Source organism: Mesoplodon mirus (genome assembly GCF_964341445.2).
Source record: "Mesoplodon mirus genome assembly, chromosome: 4".
NCBI classification, from domain to species: domain Eukaryota; kingdom Metazoa; phylum Chordata; class Mammalia; order Artiodactyla; family Ziphiidae; genus Mesoplodon; species Mesoplodon mirus.
The window spans coordinates 65,989,626-66,010,318 of record NC_138979.1 but is presented as its reverse complement, the minus strand read 5'-3'; the positions used below and the strand labels follow the sequence as shown (position 1 = coordinate 66,010,318).

Genomic DNA, 20,693 nt, shown 5'->3' with positions numbered 1-20,693 from the left:
ATTAAAAATTCTCTAGAAGGAAGCAATAGCAGAATAACTGAGACAGAAGAATGGATAAGTAACTTAGAAAGTAAACTAGTGGAAATAACTACCACAGATCAGAATAAAGAAAAAAGAATAAAAGAATTGAGAACAGTCTCAGAGACCACTGGGACAATACTGAATGCACCAACATTCAAATTATAGGGGTCCCAGAAGAAGAAGAGAAAAAGAAAGGGACTGAGAAAATAGTTGAAGAGATTATGGTTGAAAACTTCCCTAATATGGGAAAGGAAATAGTCAGTAAAGTAAAGGAAGCACAGAGAGTCCCATACAGGATAAATCCAAGGAGAAACATGCCAAGACACATATAATTCAAGCTATCAAGAATTAAAATACAAAGAAAAAATATTAAAAGCAGCAAGGGAAAAGCAACAAATAACAAACAAGAGAATCCCCATAAGGTTAACAGCTAATCTTTCAGCAGAAACTCTACAAGCCAGAAGAGAGTGGCAGGACATATTTAAAGTGATTACAAGGAAAAACCCACAGCCAAGATTACTCTCCCCAGCAAGGATCTCATTCGGATTCGACCGAGAAATTAAAACCTTTACAGACAAGCAAAGTTAAGAGAATTCAGCACCACCAAACCAGCTTTACAACAAATGCTAAAGGAACTTCTCTAGGCAGGAAACACAAGAGAAGGAAAAGACCCGCAATAACAAACCCACAACAATTAAGAACATGATAGAACTGCCATACAACCCAGCAATCCCACTACTGGGCATATACCCTGAGAAAACCATAATTCAAAAAGAGTCATGTACCACAATGTTCACTGCAGCTCTATTTACAATAGCCAGGACATGGAAGCAACTTAAGTGTCCATCAACAGATGAATGGATAAAGAAGATGTGGCACATATATACAATGGAATATTACTCAGCCATAAAAAGAAACAAAATTGAGTTAGTTGTAGTAAGGTGGATGGGCCTAGAGTCTGTCATACAGAGTGAAGTAAGTCAGAAAGAGAAAAACAAATACCGTATGCTAACACATATACATGGAATCTAAGAAGAAGAAAAAAAAAGGTCACGAAGAACCTTGGGGTAAGATGGGAATAAAGACACAGACCTACTAGAGTATGAACTGGAGGATACAGGGAGGGGGAAGGGTAAGCTGTGACAAAGTGAGAGAGTGGCATGGACATATATACACTACCAAATGTAAAATAGATAGCTAGTGGGAAGTAGCCGCATAGCACAGGGAGATCAGCTAGGTAGTTTGTGACCCCCTAGAGGGGTGGGATAGGGAGGGTGGGAGGGAGGGAGATGCAAGAGGGAAGAGATATGGGAACAGACGTATATGTATAACTGATTCACTTTGTTATAAAGCAGAAATTAACACACCATTGTAAAGCAGTTATACTCCAAAAAAGATGTTAAAAAAAAAAGAACATGGTAATAGGAACATACATATTGATAATTACCTTAAATGTAAATGGATTAAATGCTCCAACCAAAATATATAGACTGGCTGAATGGATACAAAAACAAGAAACGTATATATGCTATATACAAGGGACCCACTTCAGACTTAGGGATACATACAGACTGAAAGTAAGGGGGTGGACAGAGATATTCCATGCAAATGGAAATGAAAGTTGGAGTAACAATCCTCATATAAGACAAAATAGACTTTAAAATAAAGACTATTACACGAGACAAAAAAGGCCACTACATAATGATCAAAGGATAAATTCAAGAAGATATAACAATTGTAAATATTTTGCACCCAACACAGGAGCACCTCAATACATAAGGCAAATGCTAACAGCCATAAAAGGGGAAATCGACAATAACACAATAATAGTACGGGACTATAACACCCCACTTCCACCAATGCACATATCATCCAACATAAAAATATATAAAGAAACACAAGCTTTAAATGACACATTAAACAGGATGGACTTAATTGATATTTATAGGATATTCCATCCAAAGACAACAGAATACACTTTCTTCTTAAGTCCTCAAGGAACACTCTCTAGGATAAATCATATCTTGGGTCACAAATCAAGCCTTGGTAAATTTAAGAAAGTTGAAACCGTATCAAGTATCTTTTTCTGACCACAACGCTATGTGACTACAAATCAATTACAGGAAAAAAAACTGTAAAAAATACAAACACATGGAAGCTAAACAGTACACTACTAAATAACCAAGAGATCACTGAAGATGTCAAAGAGGAAATCAAAAAATACCTAGAACCTAACAACAATGAAAACACAATGACCCAAAACCTAGGGAATGAAGCAAAAGCAGTTCTAAGAGGGAACTTTATAGCAATACAATCCTACCTCAAGAAAAAAGAAACATCTCAAATAAACAACATGACCTTACACCTAAAGCAATTAGAGAAAGAAGAACAAGAAAACCCCAAATTTAGCAGAAGGAAAGAAATCATAAAAATCAGATCAGAAATACATGAAAAAGAAATAAAGAAAACAACAGAAAGATCAATAAAACTAAAAGCTGGTTGTTTTAGAAGATAAACAAAATTGATAAACCATTAGCCAGACTCATCAAGAAGATACAGAAGAAGACTCAAATCAACAGAATTAGAAATGAAAAAGCAGAAGTAACAACTGACACTGCAGAAATACAAAAAATCATGAGAGATTACTACAAGCAACTATATGCCAATAAAACAGACAACCTGAAAGAGAAGGACAAATTCTTAGAAAAGCACAAGCTTCCGAGACTGAACCAGGAAGAAATAGAAAATATAAACAGACCAATCACAAACAATGAAATTGAAACTGTGATTTAAAATCTTGCAATAAACAAAAGCCCAGGACCAGATGGCTTCACAGGTGAATTCTAGAGAATTCATTTGAAGCAGAGCTAATAACACCTATCCTTCTCAAACTTCCAAAATATAGCAGAGGGAGGAACACTCCCGAACTCATTCTATGAGGCCACCATCACCCTGATACCAAAACCAGACAAGGATGTCACAAAGAAAGAAAACTACAGACCAATATCACTGATGAACATAGATGCAAAAATCCTCAACAAAATACTAGCAAACAGAATCCAACAACACATCAAGAGGATCATACACCATGATCAAGTAGAGTTTATCCCAGGAATGCAAGGATTCTTCAATATATGCAAATCAATTAATGTGATACACTATAAAAATAAATTGAAGGATAAAAACCATTTGACATCTCAACAGATGCAAAAAAAGCTTTCAACAAAATTGAACACCCATTTATGATAAATACACTCCAGAAAGTAGGCATAGAGGGAACCTACCTCAACATAATAAAGGCCATATATGACAAACCCACAGCAACATGGTTCTCAATGGTGAAAAACTGAAACCATTTCCTCTAAGACCAGGAACAAAACAAGGTTGCCGACTCTCACCAAGATTGTTCAACACAGTTTTGGAAGTTTTAGCCACAGCAATCAGAGATAAGAAAGAAATAGAAGGAATCCAAATCCGAAAAGATAAAGTAAAACTGTCACTGTTTGCAGATGACATCATGATACTGTACATAGAGAATCCTAAAGATGCACCAGAAAACTACTAGAGCTAATCAATGAATTTGGTAAAATAGCAGGATAAAAATTAATGCACACAAATCTTTTGCATTCCTATACACTAATGATGAAAAATCTGAAAGTGAAATTAAGAGAACACTCCCATTTACCATTGCAACGAAAAGAATAAAATACCTAGGAATAAACCTACCTAAGGAGACAAAACACCAGTATGTGGAAAACTATAAGACACTGATGAAAGAAATTAAAGACAATACAAACAGATAGAGAGATATAGCATGTTCTTGGACTGGAAAAATCAACATTGTGAAAATGACTATACTACCCTAAGCAATCTACAGATTCAATGCAATCCCTATCAAACTACCAATGGCATTTTTCACAGAATTACAACAAAAAATTGAACAATTTGTATGGAAACACAAAAGACCCTAAATAACCAAAGCAATCTTGAGAAGGAAAAATGGAGCTGGAGGAATAAGGCTCCCTGACTTCAGATTATACTACAAAGCTACAGTAATCAAGACTATGGTACTGGCACAGAAACAGAAATACAGATCAATGGAACAGGATAGAAACCCCAAAGATAAACCCACGCACATATGGTCACCTTATCTTTGAGAACGGAGGTAAAAATATACAATGGAGAAAAGACAGCCTCTTCAATAAGTGGTGCTTGGAAAACTGGACAGCTACATGTAAAAGAATGAAATTAGAACACTTCCTAACACCATACACAAAAATAAACTCAAAATGGATTAAAGACCTAAATATAAGTCCAGACTCTATAAAACTCTCAAAGAGGAAAACATAGGCAGAACACTCTATGATATAAATCACAGCAAGATCCTTTTTGACCCACCTCCTAGAGAAATGGTAATAAAAACAAAAATAAACAAATGGGACCTAATGAAATTTAAAAGCTTTTGCACAGCAAAGGAAACCATAAATAAGATGAAAAGACAACCCTCAGAATGGGAGAAAATATTTGCAAATGAAGCAAGTGTCAAAGGATTAATCCCCAAAATATACAAGCAGCTCATGCAGCTTAATATCAGAAAAACAAACAACCCAATCCAAAAACGGGCAGAAGACCTAAACAGACATTTCTCCAAAGAAGATATACAGATTGTCAACAAACAGATGAAAGGGTGCTCAACATCACTAATCATTAGAGAAATGCAAATCAAAACTCCAATGAGGTATCACCTCACACCAGTCAGAATGGCCATCGTCATGAAATCTACAAACAATAAATGCTGGAGAGGGTGTGGAGAAAAGGGAATCCTCCTGCACTGTTGGTGGGAATGTAAATTGGTACAGCCACTACGGAGAACAGTATGGAGGTTCCTTAAAAAACTAAAAATAGAACTACCATATGACCCAGCAATTCCACTACTGGGTATATACCCTGAGAAAACCATAATTCCAAAAGAGTCATGTACCACAATGTTCACTGCAGCTCCAGTTACAATAGCCAGGACATGGAAGCAACCTAAGTGTCCATCAACATATGAAATGGAAAAAGATGTGGCACATATATACACTGGAATATTACTCAGCCATAAAAAGAAAATGAAATTGATTTGTAGTGGTGGATGGACCTAGATTCTGTCATACAGAATGAAAAAAGAAAGAGAAAAACAAATACTGTATGCTAATGCATAAATATGGAATCTAAAAAAAAAAAAGATCTGATGAACCTAGGGGCAGGATAGGAATAAAAACGCAGATGTAGAGAATGGACTTGAGTACATGGGGAGTGGGAAGGGTAAGTTGGGATGAAGTGAGAGAGTAGCATTGACATATATACACTACCAAATGTAAAATAGATAGCTAGTGGGAAGAAGCTGCATAGCACAGAGAGATCAGCTCGGTGCTTTGTGACCACCTAGAGGGGTGGGATAGGGAGGATGGGAGGGAGATGCAAGAGGGAGGGGATATGGGGATATATGTGTACATATAGCTGATTCACCTTGTTATACAGCAGAAGCTAACACCATTGTAAAGCAATTATATTCCAATAAAGATTTTAAAAAATATTTTTAACACATTGAAAATCTAGTAATATAAGTATATGCAAGGTTCAGCTGTAACAAGAGATAAAAATGACTGTGACACGGTGGGGTGGGGTGGGCAGTGAGGGGAGCAGTAAGAAGTCATGAGAAAAGGGTAAGTTTTAACAGAAAAAAGATAACTGACCAAGTAAACTACTCACCAATCCTCACACTACACATCAAATGTTAAGATTCACTCTAAAGAACTAAAGTCCAAATAAATTGTTGTCTTTAAAAACAAATTTTGCCAGGGAAATTTAAGGAAAACAACAGTGATGAATGTGATGAACAATATCATAGCTGACAGAGCTGTGAAAAGCATTTTGGGCAAACAGGGGCTAACTTAAAAGGAAAAGTTGGAGAAGCTGCCTCAGGAGGCAAAAAGGAGAAATGCTGATAAGTGCTTAAGTAAAAAGAGTTGCCTCAGGGCTTCCTTAATCTCTCACCTCTGACTGACCTTGAGGCTCTGAGGAAGCAGGAACTGACAGTAAAGGCAGAACTGTAAACTCCAGAGCATGGAAGACATAGTGATCACATGTAAGACCAGACAAGAGCTAGGAGATTTACTGGTTCAAGGCGATTTACTGATTCAAGGCATTTAAGGAAACCTCTGTCAAATCATTAGTTGACAACTAAGATAACTGAGCAGAGACTTTAGTGACTACACATGACAAAGAACATAGACTTCAGAAACCTAGTTCAAAGAAGTCACTAAACAAACAAATAGTAATAAAACCACCACCACTAAACAGCCACAACAACAAATCCTGGAAAGGGTAGCAATCTGATCCCCAGAGCTGTTGCATTATATGATTTAAAATATCCAGTTTTTAACAAAAAAAACCCCATAAGATATGCAAAGAAACAGGAACGTATGGCTTACTCACAGACACACAAAAAGAACAGTAACTGAAAGAGGTCCTCAAGGAAGCCTGAACTTTGGACTTACTAGACAAAGACTTTACATAAGCTATTATAAATACGTTCAAATAATTTCTAAGAACAAAGGCAACCACATCTAAAAATAAAGTATGATAATGTTTTATCAAATACAGAATATCAATGAAGAGAGATTAAATATAAAGAAGAACTACATAGATGTTCTGGAGTTGAAAAGTACAATAATGGAAACGAAAAATTCACCAGAGGGGCTCAACAGCATAACTGAGCTCGCAAAATAAAAAAATCAGCAAATTTGAAGAGAGGTAAAGTGAGACTATCTAACCCAAGAAACACAAAGAAAAAAGAATGCAGACATTTGAACAGAGTCTCAAAGACCTGTGGAACACCATCATGAGTACCAGCACAGGTATAGTGGGATTCCCAGAGGAGAGAAAGGGACAGAAGGAATATCTGCAGAAATAATGGACAAAAACTTCCCAAATTTGATGAAAAACATTCATCTAAAAATCCAAAAAGCTCAACAAACCTAAAGTAGGATAAACTCAGAGATCCACACCTAAATACATCATAGTCAAACTACTGAAAACCAAAGACAAAGAGAGAATTCTGAGAGCAGCAAGAGAAACTGAGGCATCTCATGAAAGGATTCCCAATAAGAATAACAGCTTATATCTCACCAGAAGCCATGGAAGCCAGAAGGCAGTGAGAGGACATAGTCAAAGTACTAAAAGAAAACGACTCTCAACCAAGAATTATATGCACAGCAAAACTATGCTTCAAAACCTGAAGAATAAGATATTCTCAGATAAACAAAAAAAAGAAAAAATGTCACTAGCAGACCTGCGCAATAAGATATATTAAAGGGAGTTCTTCTGGTTGAAATGATAGGACACTAAACAGTAACTTGAATCCACATGAAGAAATAAAGAGGACCACTATAAGTAACTACATAAGTAAATTCAAAAGACAATACAAACTTATTTTTTCTTCTTTTCTTCTCGTATGTGATATAAAAGTCAACTGCGTAAAACAATAAATATAAAACTGTGTTGATGAGATTATAATGTATAAAGATGTAATCCATATGATAATATGGATAACAGTTTATGATATATTTAGATCATTTGTTGTGAAAGAAATTGCCATTTGATGTTATAAATCATTTAGCATGAAATATGTTTATGAGTTTTAATTTTTGGATCCTAATTACGTTTGAATATATAACATTTCCTGAAACTTAAACTTTACTCTCCTGGATTTTTTTAACTTTTTATTCAAACAATTTCAAACATAAACAAAAACATATACATGGATATATTTATAGTGAAATACCAGTTTTATAATACTATATTACCCACAAAAAAATTATTTACTGTAATGCAAGCCTCAGTAGGCTTTTTTGAGTTCATCTCACCCAAAATTTAAGCTTCTTCGAGCATTTGACGTTACACTTATTCTATCTGTTGACGGACTTGGAATCACATGACGTCCTGGGGACATCTTCTTTACTTCCCATGCCAATGAAGTTGGTCTGCCAATTCAAGACATACAGCAGATTAACAGAGAAAAGGGGTGGCAGGGGGAGGGGTAATCTAATCTTTTCTCTTAGTTGTTAGTGCATGAAAACATAAGCAGGTCACAATTTTGCCCTAGTGCATTGATTTCCAGAAAGTTACCATATTACCAGTGAGTAATCCCAGATGATGCATGGTCCAGGATTTTCCACCCACTACAGCATAGCAACATAACCGTAATTATCTAAAAAAGCGCTATGGGGTTACAAAGACAGGATATAAACTACTTATATTTTAAAAGCTTCCATACACCCAGCTAAAAACACATTAAAAAGGCAATGGTACTAATTCTGGCTGCTTGTGTCTAATATCCTTGGAGAGCTAAGTGTGTAGAACCGAGATCAAGACAGAAGTACAGTGGTGAGGGTTAAAATGTAGAATACACAGGAAAATATGAAGTCTTCGTCCTCTATCTCTTAATCACCCGTGAGAGTGACATCATAGACATTTCACTACTCTTTGCTACAAAAGCTAACTATTCCTCCTTCTTCACTGGCCCCACAACCAATCAGTTGATAGGATGCACAATCTCTACTAAAATGTTTTTTCTGAAGCAACATCTTTTTTATCCTTATGCCCTCAATCAGACCTCCATAACTCCCCAAATCTCCTTGCCTCTTACTTTCCATTTAATCTAGTGATTGTGATTTTTTTCCCATTAAAAAGTGAAATTTATTGTTAGAAAACAAGAAAATTCAGATAGATGATTATCCAAATAAAGTCTAAAGCTTTTGATAATTTATTGCTAAATTGCCTTTCAGAAAGGTTGTAACAAATTACACTTCCACCAGATGAAAAGTGCCCATTTTACTTTAACCCTGCTAATAGTTGGTATCTTGTCTTAAAATTTTCGTTGGCTTGTGAAAGAGACAGCATTGCTTGCAAAGTCTAAAATATTTACTATCTGGCACTTTACAGAAAAAGTCTGCTGACTCCTGTGCTTGAATTTCAGTCTTTGATGAGTTCTTTTTCCTACAAAGATGTCAATAAAGATGTTTAGTTGAAAAAAAAAATTCACTGGCAAAATGGTATTTGCTTTTGTTTTTTAAATTATAATACATTTACTATCATTACAAGTGAGGCTGAACTTTTTCACCAGTCATTTAAATTTCATCTTTTGGGATTTGTACATTGGTATCTACTGCCCATTTTAGCCACTGATATTTGCATCATTTTCTAATTGATTTGCAATAATTTACTACTATTACTATTATTATTACTATTATGGCTACAAATCTTGTCACATAGATGACATAACTATTTCACTTGTAATTATTTTTTTATGTAGAAAGGCATATTTTCTTCCTGTTAAATCAAGCCTATCGATATTTTCCTTTGTGCTTTTTGCCTTTGTCTTACAAAGTCCTTACTCACAATAAAAATATATAAATATTTATCTATATTTTCTTTTCTAAGTATGTACAACTTCAGTTTTTACATTTACATTTCAAGTCTGGGTGAAATAAATTTTGATGCATGATTTGAGGAATGAAAGATGGATAATGCCATCTACAGGAAATTTAAGGTTGCTTTCTATATCTGGGATCCGTCTCAAGAGGCAAAAAGGAGGAATGCTGATAAGTGCTTAAGTTAAAAGAGTTGCCTCAGGGCTTCCCTCGTGGCACAGTGGTTAAGGATCCACCTGCCAATGTAGGGGACACGTGTTCAAGCCCTGGTCCAGGAAGATCCCACATGCTGTGAAGCAAAGAAGCCCATGCACCACAACTACTGAGCCTGCGCTCCAGAGCCCACAAGCCACAACTACTGAAGCCCACGTGCCGCAACTACTGAAGCCCGTGCGGCTAGAGCCTGTGCTCTGCAACAAGAGAAGCTACCGCAGTGAGAAGCCCGCGCACCGCAATGAAGAGTAGCCCACGCTCGCCGCAACTAGAGAAAGCCTGCACACAGCAATGAAGACCCAACACAGCCATAAATAAATACCCAATGCAGCCATAAATAAATAAATAAATAGTTGCCTCAAGTATATTTTTGTAGGACATGAATAGCTGTTGGACTTGGCCTCACAAGCTTTCTCAATACAATCTTCAACATAGCCACTGTTAGCTTGGAGTTTGCAAGCAAGAAAATAAAAAAATCTAGTTAGCTTTTTTAATGCACTAATAGTTACATTACAGACCCTTTTTGGATAAAAGGAACAGGAACTCCATCAAGTTAAATAAAAAAGAAAAAAGTAATAAAGGCTTACTGTAAGGATATAAACTGTAAAATGTCAAGGACATCCTCAAGGTGGCTCATGATTAGCCACCTGGAAGAGGCAGGCTTTAAAGCAACACTCTTAAACTCTCAAAGACCACATGATTTCTCTCATTTCTGCCTCTCTCTGTACATCTATTCCATTTTCTTTGAAATTGCTTTCCTCGGCTTATCTTTACAAGGGCAATGTAGTCACCAATCACAAATCAGCATGATGATCTCTTAACTTGGTTCAACCCAGTGAAGGAATGTACCCCCCACCCCTGCCCAATCTAATCACCTATTACCAAGGGGTAAAGACGAAACTGCTAGTTACAAAGACAACTAGGCTTGACCCACCCAGGGACAGAGTAAAAAATTTTCATTGTGAGAAAAAAATATTAAAAGGATCAACATATCATGGCTTCCTTGAATTTGGTTTCCTGGGAATCAAGACTTCCTGGATTTGTCTCTTGGGATTCCTTCACTCTCTTGATTTCCCCCTGGGGCTGATACACTAGGATGGGATAAAAGATATGTTCTCTATAGGATGGTTCCACTCACTGAGACTCAACCAAGGTTAAAATCTAAGGGAAAGAGGCAGCCTAGGCCTGTTTTCTCTGGGTAAAAAGGCATTATTGTAGCTCCATGTGAAATGACCCGTTTCACAAGGGCTCAGGTTTCACTTTTAAGTCTAAACAAAATAGTAAATTGTTCTTTTGCCTTTGCACATAACCAAAATGATACTAAATCCAGTTGGATTACCTATCTCTGGAATATCTCTCAACTCTCCCTAGTGCCTTTACTCTAGTCTGAGTAGCCATCATCTATAAACTATACTGATGAACCTCAACCTTCCCACACTACAGCCAGAAAGATCTTTTAAAAACACAAGCCTGGTATGTGGTTTCCTTACTTAAGAACCTTTACGGCTCAAAATAAAGTTTAAGGTTTTTATCGTGTCTACAGAGTCCTACATAATCTGGTCTCACCCTACCTCTCTAGGCTCCTCTCATGCCACTTTTCCCCTGCTCTCTTCACTCCAGCCCTGCTAAACTCTAAATTCTTGACTACACTGTGCTCTCTTCCACCTCCAGGATATCATATACCATCACCTCTACCTGGAATTACACTTTTCTTCTCTCCTTGTCAAGCTAACTGCTTCTTGATATTTCTGCCTCACTTAAGTGTAACCTCCTTCTCCTTGGGGAAGCCCTCCTGGACTTAACAAACTGCATGATGGTGCGTTTTCTTATACTCCCAAAGTATACTACATTTCTTTAGGATGACACTTTGTACACTGGTAAGTGTTTCCTGTCAATGCACTGTGCACTTCATGAGGGCGGGGACTATGTCTGTTTTCTTCGCCACAATAGTCCCAGAGCCTAACACATAGCACTCAGATGTTGTGTGCTGATTCTAAATGGAGGTTTCTAAAATTATTCATTATTCCCCTCATCTCAACAATTTTCCTCAGTGCCTACTACATTAAGAAGAAATATTATACCTTTCCCTACATGCTGTCACTTCACACACTCTGCACTTCTATAGCTATCCTTATTCCCTTCATCTGAAGGCCAACCACTTTGTTAAAATCCATCACTTTCTTTAAACACTTCTGTATTTTCCATGAAATCTTTCCTGATCTATCCCCCAAAAGAAATATGACCCTGTCTTTCACTGAACATCTATAATAGGTTGTCATAGTAGTAAGTTCTATTTTATTCGACCTTTAGACTGAAAATTCATGAAAGGAGTAAATGTATCATATTAGGCAATTAAATTTCTGTACCAGATAAAAGTGCATTGTACTAGTAGGTACCCGATAAATACTTGTTACTGAACTTGAGAAATGCAGCTCCCAACTTTAAGATTTTTACAAGTTTCAAATTAAGCTGAGATCAAGTTCACTGTCAATTTTAATAATTGTTTTTGAATCTGCTGTCTGCTATAAATATAAAGACCAGAATTCATTACCTGCTTTGAGCATCTGTCTTCTCTAGCTTTTCCTGAAGTTGAATCCAGTCAATCAACGCTTTGAAATCTCTTACATAGTTATCCAGCATCATTAGCACCTCCTAATTCAAAACAAACAACAAACATTAGATTCCATTCTGAAACTAAAGAGTTTCAAGAAAAAATTTTAGAGTAAAAGGACTTCAGAATTAATATTTTTTACACTATATATACTCCTCATTGAGGAAGCAGCAAAACCTATGGATATTTTTTTGAGGGGGGGTTGTTTTATTTTCATTCTCACTCTTCGGTAAGAAATTAGGTGAAGCTGACAGTCTAAAGACCAAGAAATGGTACTGATATTCCTTCTCAAGACTTTCTCAACTGACCATTCTTTTAACCTTTTTTTATTGTTAAATTTAATAAACAGAAAAGTGCACAAAACATAAATGTACACATGAAAAGATGCTCAACATCACTATTAGAGAAATGCAAATCAAAACTACAATGAGGTACCACCTCACATCAGTCAGAATGTCCATCATTACAAATTCTACAAACAATAAATGCTGGAGAGGGTGTGCAGAAAAGGGAAGTCTCCTGCACTGTTGGTGGGAATGTAAATGGATACAGCCACTATGGAGAACAGTATGGAGGTCCCTTAAAAACTAAAAATAGAGCTACCACATGACCCGGCAATCCCACTCCTAGGCATGTATCCAGAAAAAAACATAATTCGAAAGGATGCATGCACCCTGATGTTCACTGCAGCACTATTTACAACAGCCAGGACATGGAAGCAACCTAAATGGCCATCAACAGAGGAATGAATAAAGAAGATGTGGTACATATATACAAGGAATATTACTCGGCCATAAAGGCGAACAAAGTAATGCCATTTGCAGAGACGTGGATGGACCTAGAGATTGTCATACAGAGTGAAGTAAGTCAGAAAGAGAAAAATATTGTATATTAATGCATATATGTGGAATGTAGAAAAATGGTAGAGATGAACTCATTTGCAAAGCAGAAATAGAGTCATAGATGTAAAGAACAAACCTAGGGTTACCAAGGGGGGAAGGAGGGGTGGAATGAATTGGGAAATTGGGACTGACATATATACACTACTATGTATAAAATAGGTAAATAATGAGAAACTACTGTATAGCACAGGGAACTCTACTCAATGCTCTGTGGTGACCTAAATGGGAAGGAAATCTAAAAAAGCATGGATATATGTATGTATGACTGATTCATTTTGCTGTACAGCAAGAAACTAACACAACATTGTAAAACAACTATACTCCAATAAAAATTTTTAGAAAACAAACATAAATGTACAGATAAATTGTTTCAAAGCAAGGAACCATGCAACCACCACCCAAGACAAAAAATTTATTAATATCAGTCTCTAAAAGTTCCCTGATGTCCCTCTCCGAATCACTATTACACCCCTGTTCCAAAATAACCACTGCTTTGACTTCTAATAGTTTAATTTTGCCTGATTTTGAAATTCACATAAATGAACACATAGAGTATGTATTACTTTGTGGCTTCTTGTGTACGTTTACCACGTTCATTCATATTGCAGAGTGTACCTGCGATTCATTTACTGACGCTGTCCAAGGTCACTACTAAACAGTATTCTAATGTATTAATATTGGGTTAGCCAAAAGGTTTGTTCGTTTTTTTCCGTAAGATGGCTCTAGTAGCACTTAGTTGTCTTTAACTTCATTCGAAACAATTTTGTTAGGCTGTATGTGACAGCTGTCGTATCAGTGTGCATTTAAAAAAACACATCAAAACTGGTGAATTTTTGTGTAGCCATTTCAATACTGAAGATGGAAGATAAAAAGCAACATTTTCGGTATTTTATGCTTTATTATTTTAAGAAAGGTAAAAACGCAACTGAAACACAGAAAAAGATCTCTGCTGCGTATGGAGAAGTTGGCTGTTGAAACGTGTCAAAAGTGGTTTGCGAAGTTTCGTGCTGGAGATTTCTCACTGGATGATGCGCCATGGTCGGGTAGACAAGTTGAAGTTGATAGCAATCAAATCGAGACATTCGTTGAGAACAATCAGTTATACCACGTGGGAGATAGCCAACATACTCAAAATATCCAAATCAAGTGCCAAAATTCATTTGCAGCAGCTTGGTTATGTTAATCGCTTTGATGTTTGGGTTCCACATAAGTTATGGGAAAAAAACCTTCTTGACCATATTTCCACATGCAATTCTCTACTTAAATGTAATGAAAACATTCTGTTTTTAAAACAGATGAAAAGTGGATACTGTACAATAATGTGGAACGGAAGAGATCGTGGGACAAGTGAAATGAACCACCACCAACCACACCAAAGGCTGGTCTTCAACCAAAGAAGGTGATGTTGTGTGTATGGTGGAATTAGAAGGGAGTCCTCTATTATCCTCCTTCCGGAAAACCAAACAATTAATTCCAACAAGTACTGCTCCCAGTTAGACCAACTGAAAGCAGCACTCGACAAAAAGCGTCCGGAATTAGTCAACAGAAAACACATAATCTTCCATCAGGATAATGCAAGACTGCACGTTTCTTTGATGACCAGGCAAAACTGTTACAGCTTCTCTGGAAAGTTCTGATTCATCGACTGTATTCACCAGACACTGCATCTTCAGATTTCCATTTATTTCGTCTTTACAAAATTCTCTTAATGGAAAAAATGTCAATTCCCTAGAAGACTGTAAAAGGCACCTGGAAAAGCTCTTTGTTCAAAAAGATAAAAATAGTTTTGGGAAGATGGAATTATGAAGTTGCCTGAAAAATGGCAGAAGGTAGTGGAACAAAAGGGTGAATACGTTTTTCAATAAAGTTCTTGGTGAAAATGAAAAATGTGTCTTTTATTCCTACTTAAAAACTGAAGATGGGACTTCCCTGGTGGTCCAGTGGTTAAGACATCGCCTTCTAATGCAGGGGGTGCAGGTTCACTCCCTGGTCAGGGAGCTAAGATCCCACATGCCTTGCAGCCAAAAAACCAAATCATAAAAACAGAAGCAATATTGTAACAAATTCAATACAGACTTTAAAAATGGTCCACATGCAAAAAAGTCTTAAAAAAAAAAAAAAACAAAGGCACTTTTTAGCCAACCCCAAAGTTATCCAGTTTATTGGTTGGTATTCATTTCAATATTTATTTATCCAATATTTACCCAATCTAATGTTGATGAAGATTTAAGTGATTTCCAAATTTGGGATATTACAAATTATATGCTGTTATTCATGTACATGTCCTATGCATATGTGTATATATTTCTGTTGAGTGTATGACCAAGACTGTAATTGCAGAGTCACAGATTAAGCATGTGTTCCACTTTATTTTTTTAAGTTTATTTTATTTATTTTTGGCTGCGTTGTGTCTTAGTTGCAGCACGCGGGATCTTCATTGAGGCATGTGGGATCTTTCACTGCAGCACACAGGCTTCTCTCTACTTGTGGCGTGTGGGTTTCCTCTTCTCTGGTTGTGGCACACAGACTCCAGGGCACGTAGGCTCCATAGTTGTGGCGCGCGGATTTCAGAGTGCATGGGCTCTGTAGTTTGTGGCATGCAGGCTTTCTAGTTGAGGCGCGTGAGCAAAGCAGTTGTGGCACATACGCTTAGCTGCCCCACGGCATGTGGGATCTTAGTTCCCTGACCAGGGACTAAACCTGCGTCCCCTGCATCGTAAGGCGGATTCATTACCACTGGACCACCAGGGAAATTCTAACGTTCCACTTTAGTATATAATACCAAACTGTTTTCCAAAGTGGTTGCCACTCCCACCAGCAGTCTATGTGAACTCTACTTGCTGCACACCCTCACCTACACCTGGTATTGTCCATTTGGGGTCTTCTTTGTTTTTAACCTGAGCCATTCTGGTTGACGGGGGTGTAATGGTTTCATTTTGGTTTTAGTATGTATTTCTCTGATTACTAATGATTCTCAGCACTTTTTCATATGCTTACTGGCCATCCTTTTTGTGAAGTGCCTATTCAAGACACTTCCCATTTTTCTAGAGTGTCAACTGTCTTTCTCTTTTTGATGTGTAGAAGTTCTTCACATTTTTTGGATATGTGTCTTTTGTTGATTATATGTGCAGCACATATATACTTGCCTTTTCACCCTCCTAATGGAATGGAATTTTTGATGAACAGAAATTCCTAATTTAAGGTAGTCTCATTTATGAGCCTTTCACCTAAAGACTGATGTAGCAATCTTTTCCTACCACAAGGTCAGGAAGATATTCTCCAAAATTATCTTTTAGAGCATGGGTCTATTTCTAGAATCTCTCCTCTGTTACACTGGTCTGTTTATCTATTCTTATACCAGTACCAAACTATCATACGTTGCTACAGCTCTAAAGTAAATCTCAAAACTCAGTAAATTCTCCAACTGTATCTTTGACTTCAAAGTTGTCTAAGCTAATTCCAGGCTTTTGCATTTCCATATATATGTTAGAATCAGCATGTCAATTTCTCAGGGGAAAAAAATTAGAATTTTCATTGCATTTGCATTGATTCTATAGATAACCTGGAAGAAAACCGACATTTTTATAACATTGTTTTTCTAGTCTATGAACAGATCTATAGCTCCATGTATTTATCTTACTCAGTGTGTCTCAGTAACGTATTACACTTTTCTGTGTAGAGGTCTTACACATCTTTTGTTAGATTTAACCCTAAGAATAAATAGTAGTTGTTTTAAAGTTTTTCTTTTTCAGTTACTGTTGATTTTTTTATTTTGAACTTGTATCCAGCAACTTTAACTCACTCAATACTTCTAATAGCTAATCTTTAGATTCTTCTGGACTTCATAAATATATATATATACATACATACATACATATATAATCTGTGAATACGGACATATCTATTTTTCTCCCTAAGCCTTATACCTTTTATGTCTTATTCTTGTATTCCTATGCTGGCTAAAATCTTAAGTACAAGGTTGAATACAAATAAGGTTAGCAGCCTTTCTTGTCTCATTCACAATTGCAGAAGGAAAGCTCTCAACATTTCACCATTAAGTATGATGTTTACTCTAGAATTTTTGGAAGATTCCTTATATCAGTAAGGATGTTCCCTTTTATTCCCAGTTTGCTAGTTTTATCATGATGGGTGTCGAACTTCAACAAATATTTTTCCTAGATCTACTGAGACAATATGATTTTTCATCTTCACTCATCTAATTTGGTAAATAACATTAATTTCATATTCAAATGTTAAAGGAACACTGCAGGACTGGAAGGAATCTGACTTGATTGTGATGTAGTGTCCAATTTTCAAATAACCAGATTTGATACATTGTTATATGGTTTAGGACTTGTGCACTCTGTACTCCAGAGTGGCCTGTATTTTCCTTTCTCATAAGTGCTTTCGTTATCAAAGTTATGCTGGAAAGAATTCTCTATTTTTCTAGGTTCTAGAAGAATTTGCATAATACTGGCATTTTTTCCTCAATTTAAAAAATTGAGATATAATTCACACACCAAAGAACTCACCATTTTGAATTATACAATCCAGAGTTGTGCAACATACATGCAAAGAGTTGTGCAACTATCTAGTTCCAGAACATTTTCATCACCCCCAAAAGAAACCATAAGCAGTTACTCCCTTTGCTGCCTTCTCTCCGGGTTTGGAAACCACTGATCAACTTTCTGTCTCTATAGATTGGCCTGTTCTGGACATTTCATATAAACAGCATCATATAATATGTGGTCTTTTGAGGCTGGCTTCTTTTACTTAGTATAATGTTTTCAAGGTTTTCCACCGGGTAGCATGTATCTGTACTTCATTCCTTTTTATAACTAAATAATTGCATGAATAAACACACTTGCTTATTCACTTGTCAGTTCATGGATATTCAGGTTGTTTCCACTTTTTGCCTATTATGAATAATGTTGCTATGTACATTCATGTACAAGTTTTTATGTGAACACACGCTTCAAATTCTCTTGGGTGTGTAACTGGAAGTGGATTTACAGGGCCATACGGTAACTCTAAGTTTAACATTTAATATTAACTACCAAACTTTTTTCCACAACAGCTGTACCATTTTACATTGTTATCAGCAATATAAGAGGGTTCTATATTCTTCATATCCTTGCTGAGATTTGCTATTTTCTGACTTCTTGATTCTAGTCAACGTAAAGAGGGTAAAGTGGTATTATTGTTGTTATTTGAAATTCCCTGATGACTAAAAATGTTGAGCATATATGCATGCGCTTATTGGACATTTGTATATCTTCTTTGGAGAAATGTTTATTCAAATTCTTATTTTTAACATATTTATGGGAATATACTTGCTTAACAATGGTGTGTTAGCTTCTGCTTTATAACAAAGTGAATCAGCTATACATATGCATATATACCCATATCTCCTTCCTGCTTGCGTCTCCCTCCCACCCTCACTATCCCACCCATCTAGGTGGTCACAAAGCACTGAGCTGATCTCCCTGTGCTATGTGGCTGCTTCCCACTAGCTATCTATTTTACATTTGGTAGTATATATAAGTCCATGCCACTCTCTGACTTCGTCTGAGCTTACACTTCCCCTTCCCCATGTCCTCAAGTCTATTCTCTACGCCTGCGCCTTTACTCCTGTCCTTTCCCTAGGTTCGTCATAACCATTTTTTTTAGATTCCATATATATGTGTTAGCATATGGTATTTGTTTCTCTCTTTCTAACTTACTTCACTCTGTATGACAGACTCTAGCTCCATCCACCTCACTACAAATAACTCAATTTTGTTTCTTTTTATGGCTGAGTAATATTCCACTGTATGTATGTGCCATATCTTCTTTATCCATTCATCTGTCGATGGACACTTAGGTTGCTTCCATGTCCTGGCTATTGCAAATAGAGCTGCAATGAACATTGTGGTACATGACTCTTTTTGAATTATGGTTTTCTCAGGGTATATGCCCAGTAGTGGGATTGCTGGGTCATATGGTAGTTCTATTTTTAGTTTTTTAAGGAACCTCCATACTGTCCTCCATAGTGGCTATATCGGTTTACATTCCCAGCAACAGTGCAAGAGGGTTCCCTTTTCCCCACACCCTCTCCAGCATTTATTGATTCTAGATTTTTTGATGATGGCCATTCTGACTGGTGTGAGGTGATATCTCATTGTAGTTTTGATTTGCATTTCTCTAATGATTAGTGATGTTGAGATCCTTTCATGTGTTTGTTGACAATCTGTGTATGTTCTTTGGAGAAATGTCTATTTAGGTCTTCTGCCCATTTTGGCATTGGGTTGTTTGTTTTTTTAATATTGAGCCACATGAGCTACTTGTATATTTTGGAGAATAATCCTTTGTCAGTTGCTTCATTTGCAAATATTTTCTCCCATTCTGAGGGTTGTCTTTTCATCCTGTTTATGCTTTCCTTTGCTGTGCTACAGCTTTAAGTTTCATTAGGTCCCATTTGTTTATTTTTGTTTTTATTTCCATTTCTCTAGGAGGTGGTTCCAAAAGGATCTTGCTGTGATTTATGTCATAGAGTGTTCTGCCTGTGTTTTCCTCTGAGAGTTTTACACTGTCTGGCCTTATATTTAGGTCGTTAATCCATTTTGAGTTTATTTCTGTGTATGGTGTTAGGGAGTGTTCTAATTTCATTCTTTTACACGTAGCTGTCCAGTTTTCCCAGCACCACTTATTGAAGAGACTGTCTTTTCTCCATTGTATATTCTTGCCTCCTTTATCAAAAATAAAGTGACCATATATGAGTGGGTTTATCTCTGGGCTTTCTAGCCTGTTCTACTGATCTATATTTCTGTTTTTATGCCAGTACCATTCGATCTGGATTACTACAGCTTTGTAGTATAGTCTCAAGTCCAGGAGCCTGATTCTTCCAGCTCCGTTTTTCTTTCTCAAGATTCCTTTGGCTATTCAGGGTCTTCTGTGTTTCCAAACAAATTGTGAGTTTTTGTTCTAGTTCTGTGAAAAATGTCACTGGTAGTTTTATAGGAAGTGCATTAAACCTGTAGATTGCTTTGGGTAGCATAGTCATTTTCACAATATTGATTCTTCCAGTCCAAGAACATGCTATATCTCTCCATCTGTTGGTATCGTCTTTAACTTCTTTCATCAGTGTCTTATAGTTTTCTGCATAAAGGTCTTTTGTCTCCTTAGGTAGGTTTATTCCTAGGTTTTATATTCTTTTTGTTGCAATGGTAAATGAGAGTGTTTCCTTAATTTTCTTTCAGATTTTTCATCATTAGTGTATAGGAATACAAGAGATTTCTGGGCATTAATTTTGTATCCTGCTACTTTACCAAATTCATTGATTAGCTCTAATAGTTTTCTGGTAGAGTCTTTAGGATTCTCTATGCATAGTATCAAGTCATCTGCAAACACTGACTGCTTTACTTCTTCTTTCCTATTTGGATTATTTTATTTCTTTTTCTTCTCTGATTGCTGTGGCTAAAACTTCCAAAA

The 20,693-nt window shown here is 36.5% G+C and overlaps 1 protein-coding gene across 9 annotated transcripts in view; it reads right to left on the bottom strand.

The window, feature by feature from the left end:
* SCAPER (S-phase cyclin A associated protein in the ER) overlaps positions 1–20,693 on the bottom strand; it is a 496,989-nt gene that overhangs the window by 351,179 nt on the left and 125,117 nt on the right. For 8 of the 9 annotated variants that reach the window (XM_082617344.1, XM_082617352.1, XM_082617349.1 and 5 more), the window contains exons 6-7: positions 12,262–12,362; positions 7,932–8,048 (exon numbers count right to left, since the gene is read on the bottom strand). In XM_082617344.1, coding sequence (XP_082473470.1) covers positions 7,932–8,048; positions 12,262–12,362 — 218 coding nt within the window. The remainder of the gene's footprint in view (positions 1–7,931; positions 8,049–12,261; positions 12,363–20,693) is intronic. The other variant, XM_082617350.1, reaches the window with a different exon arrangement.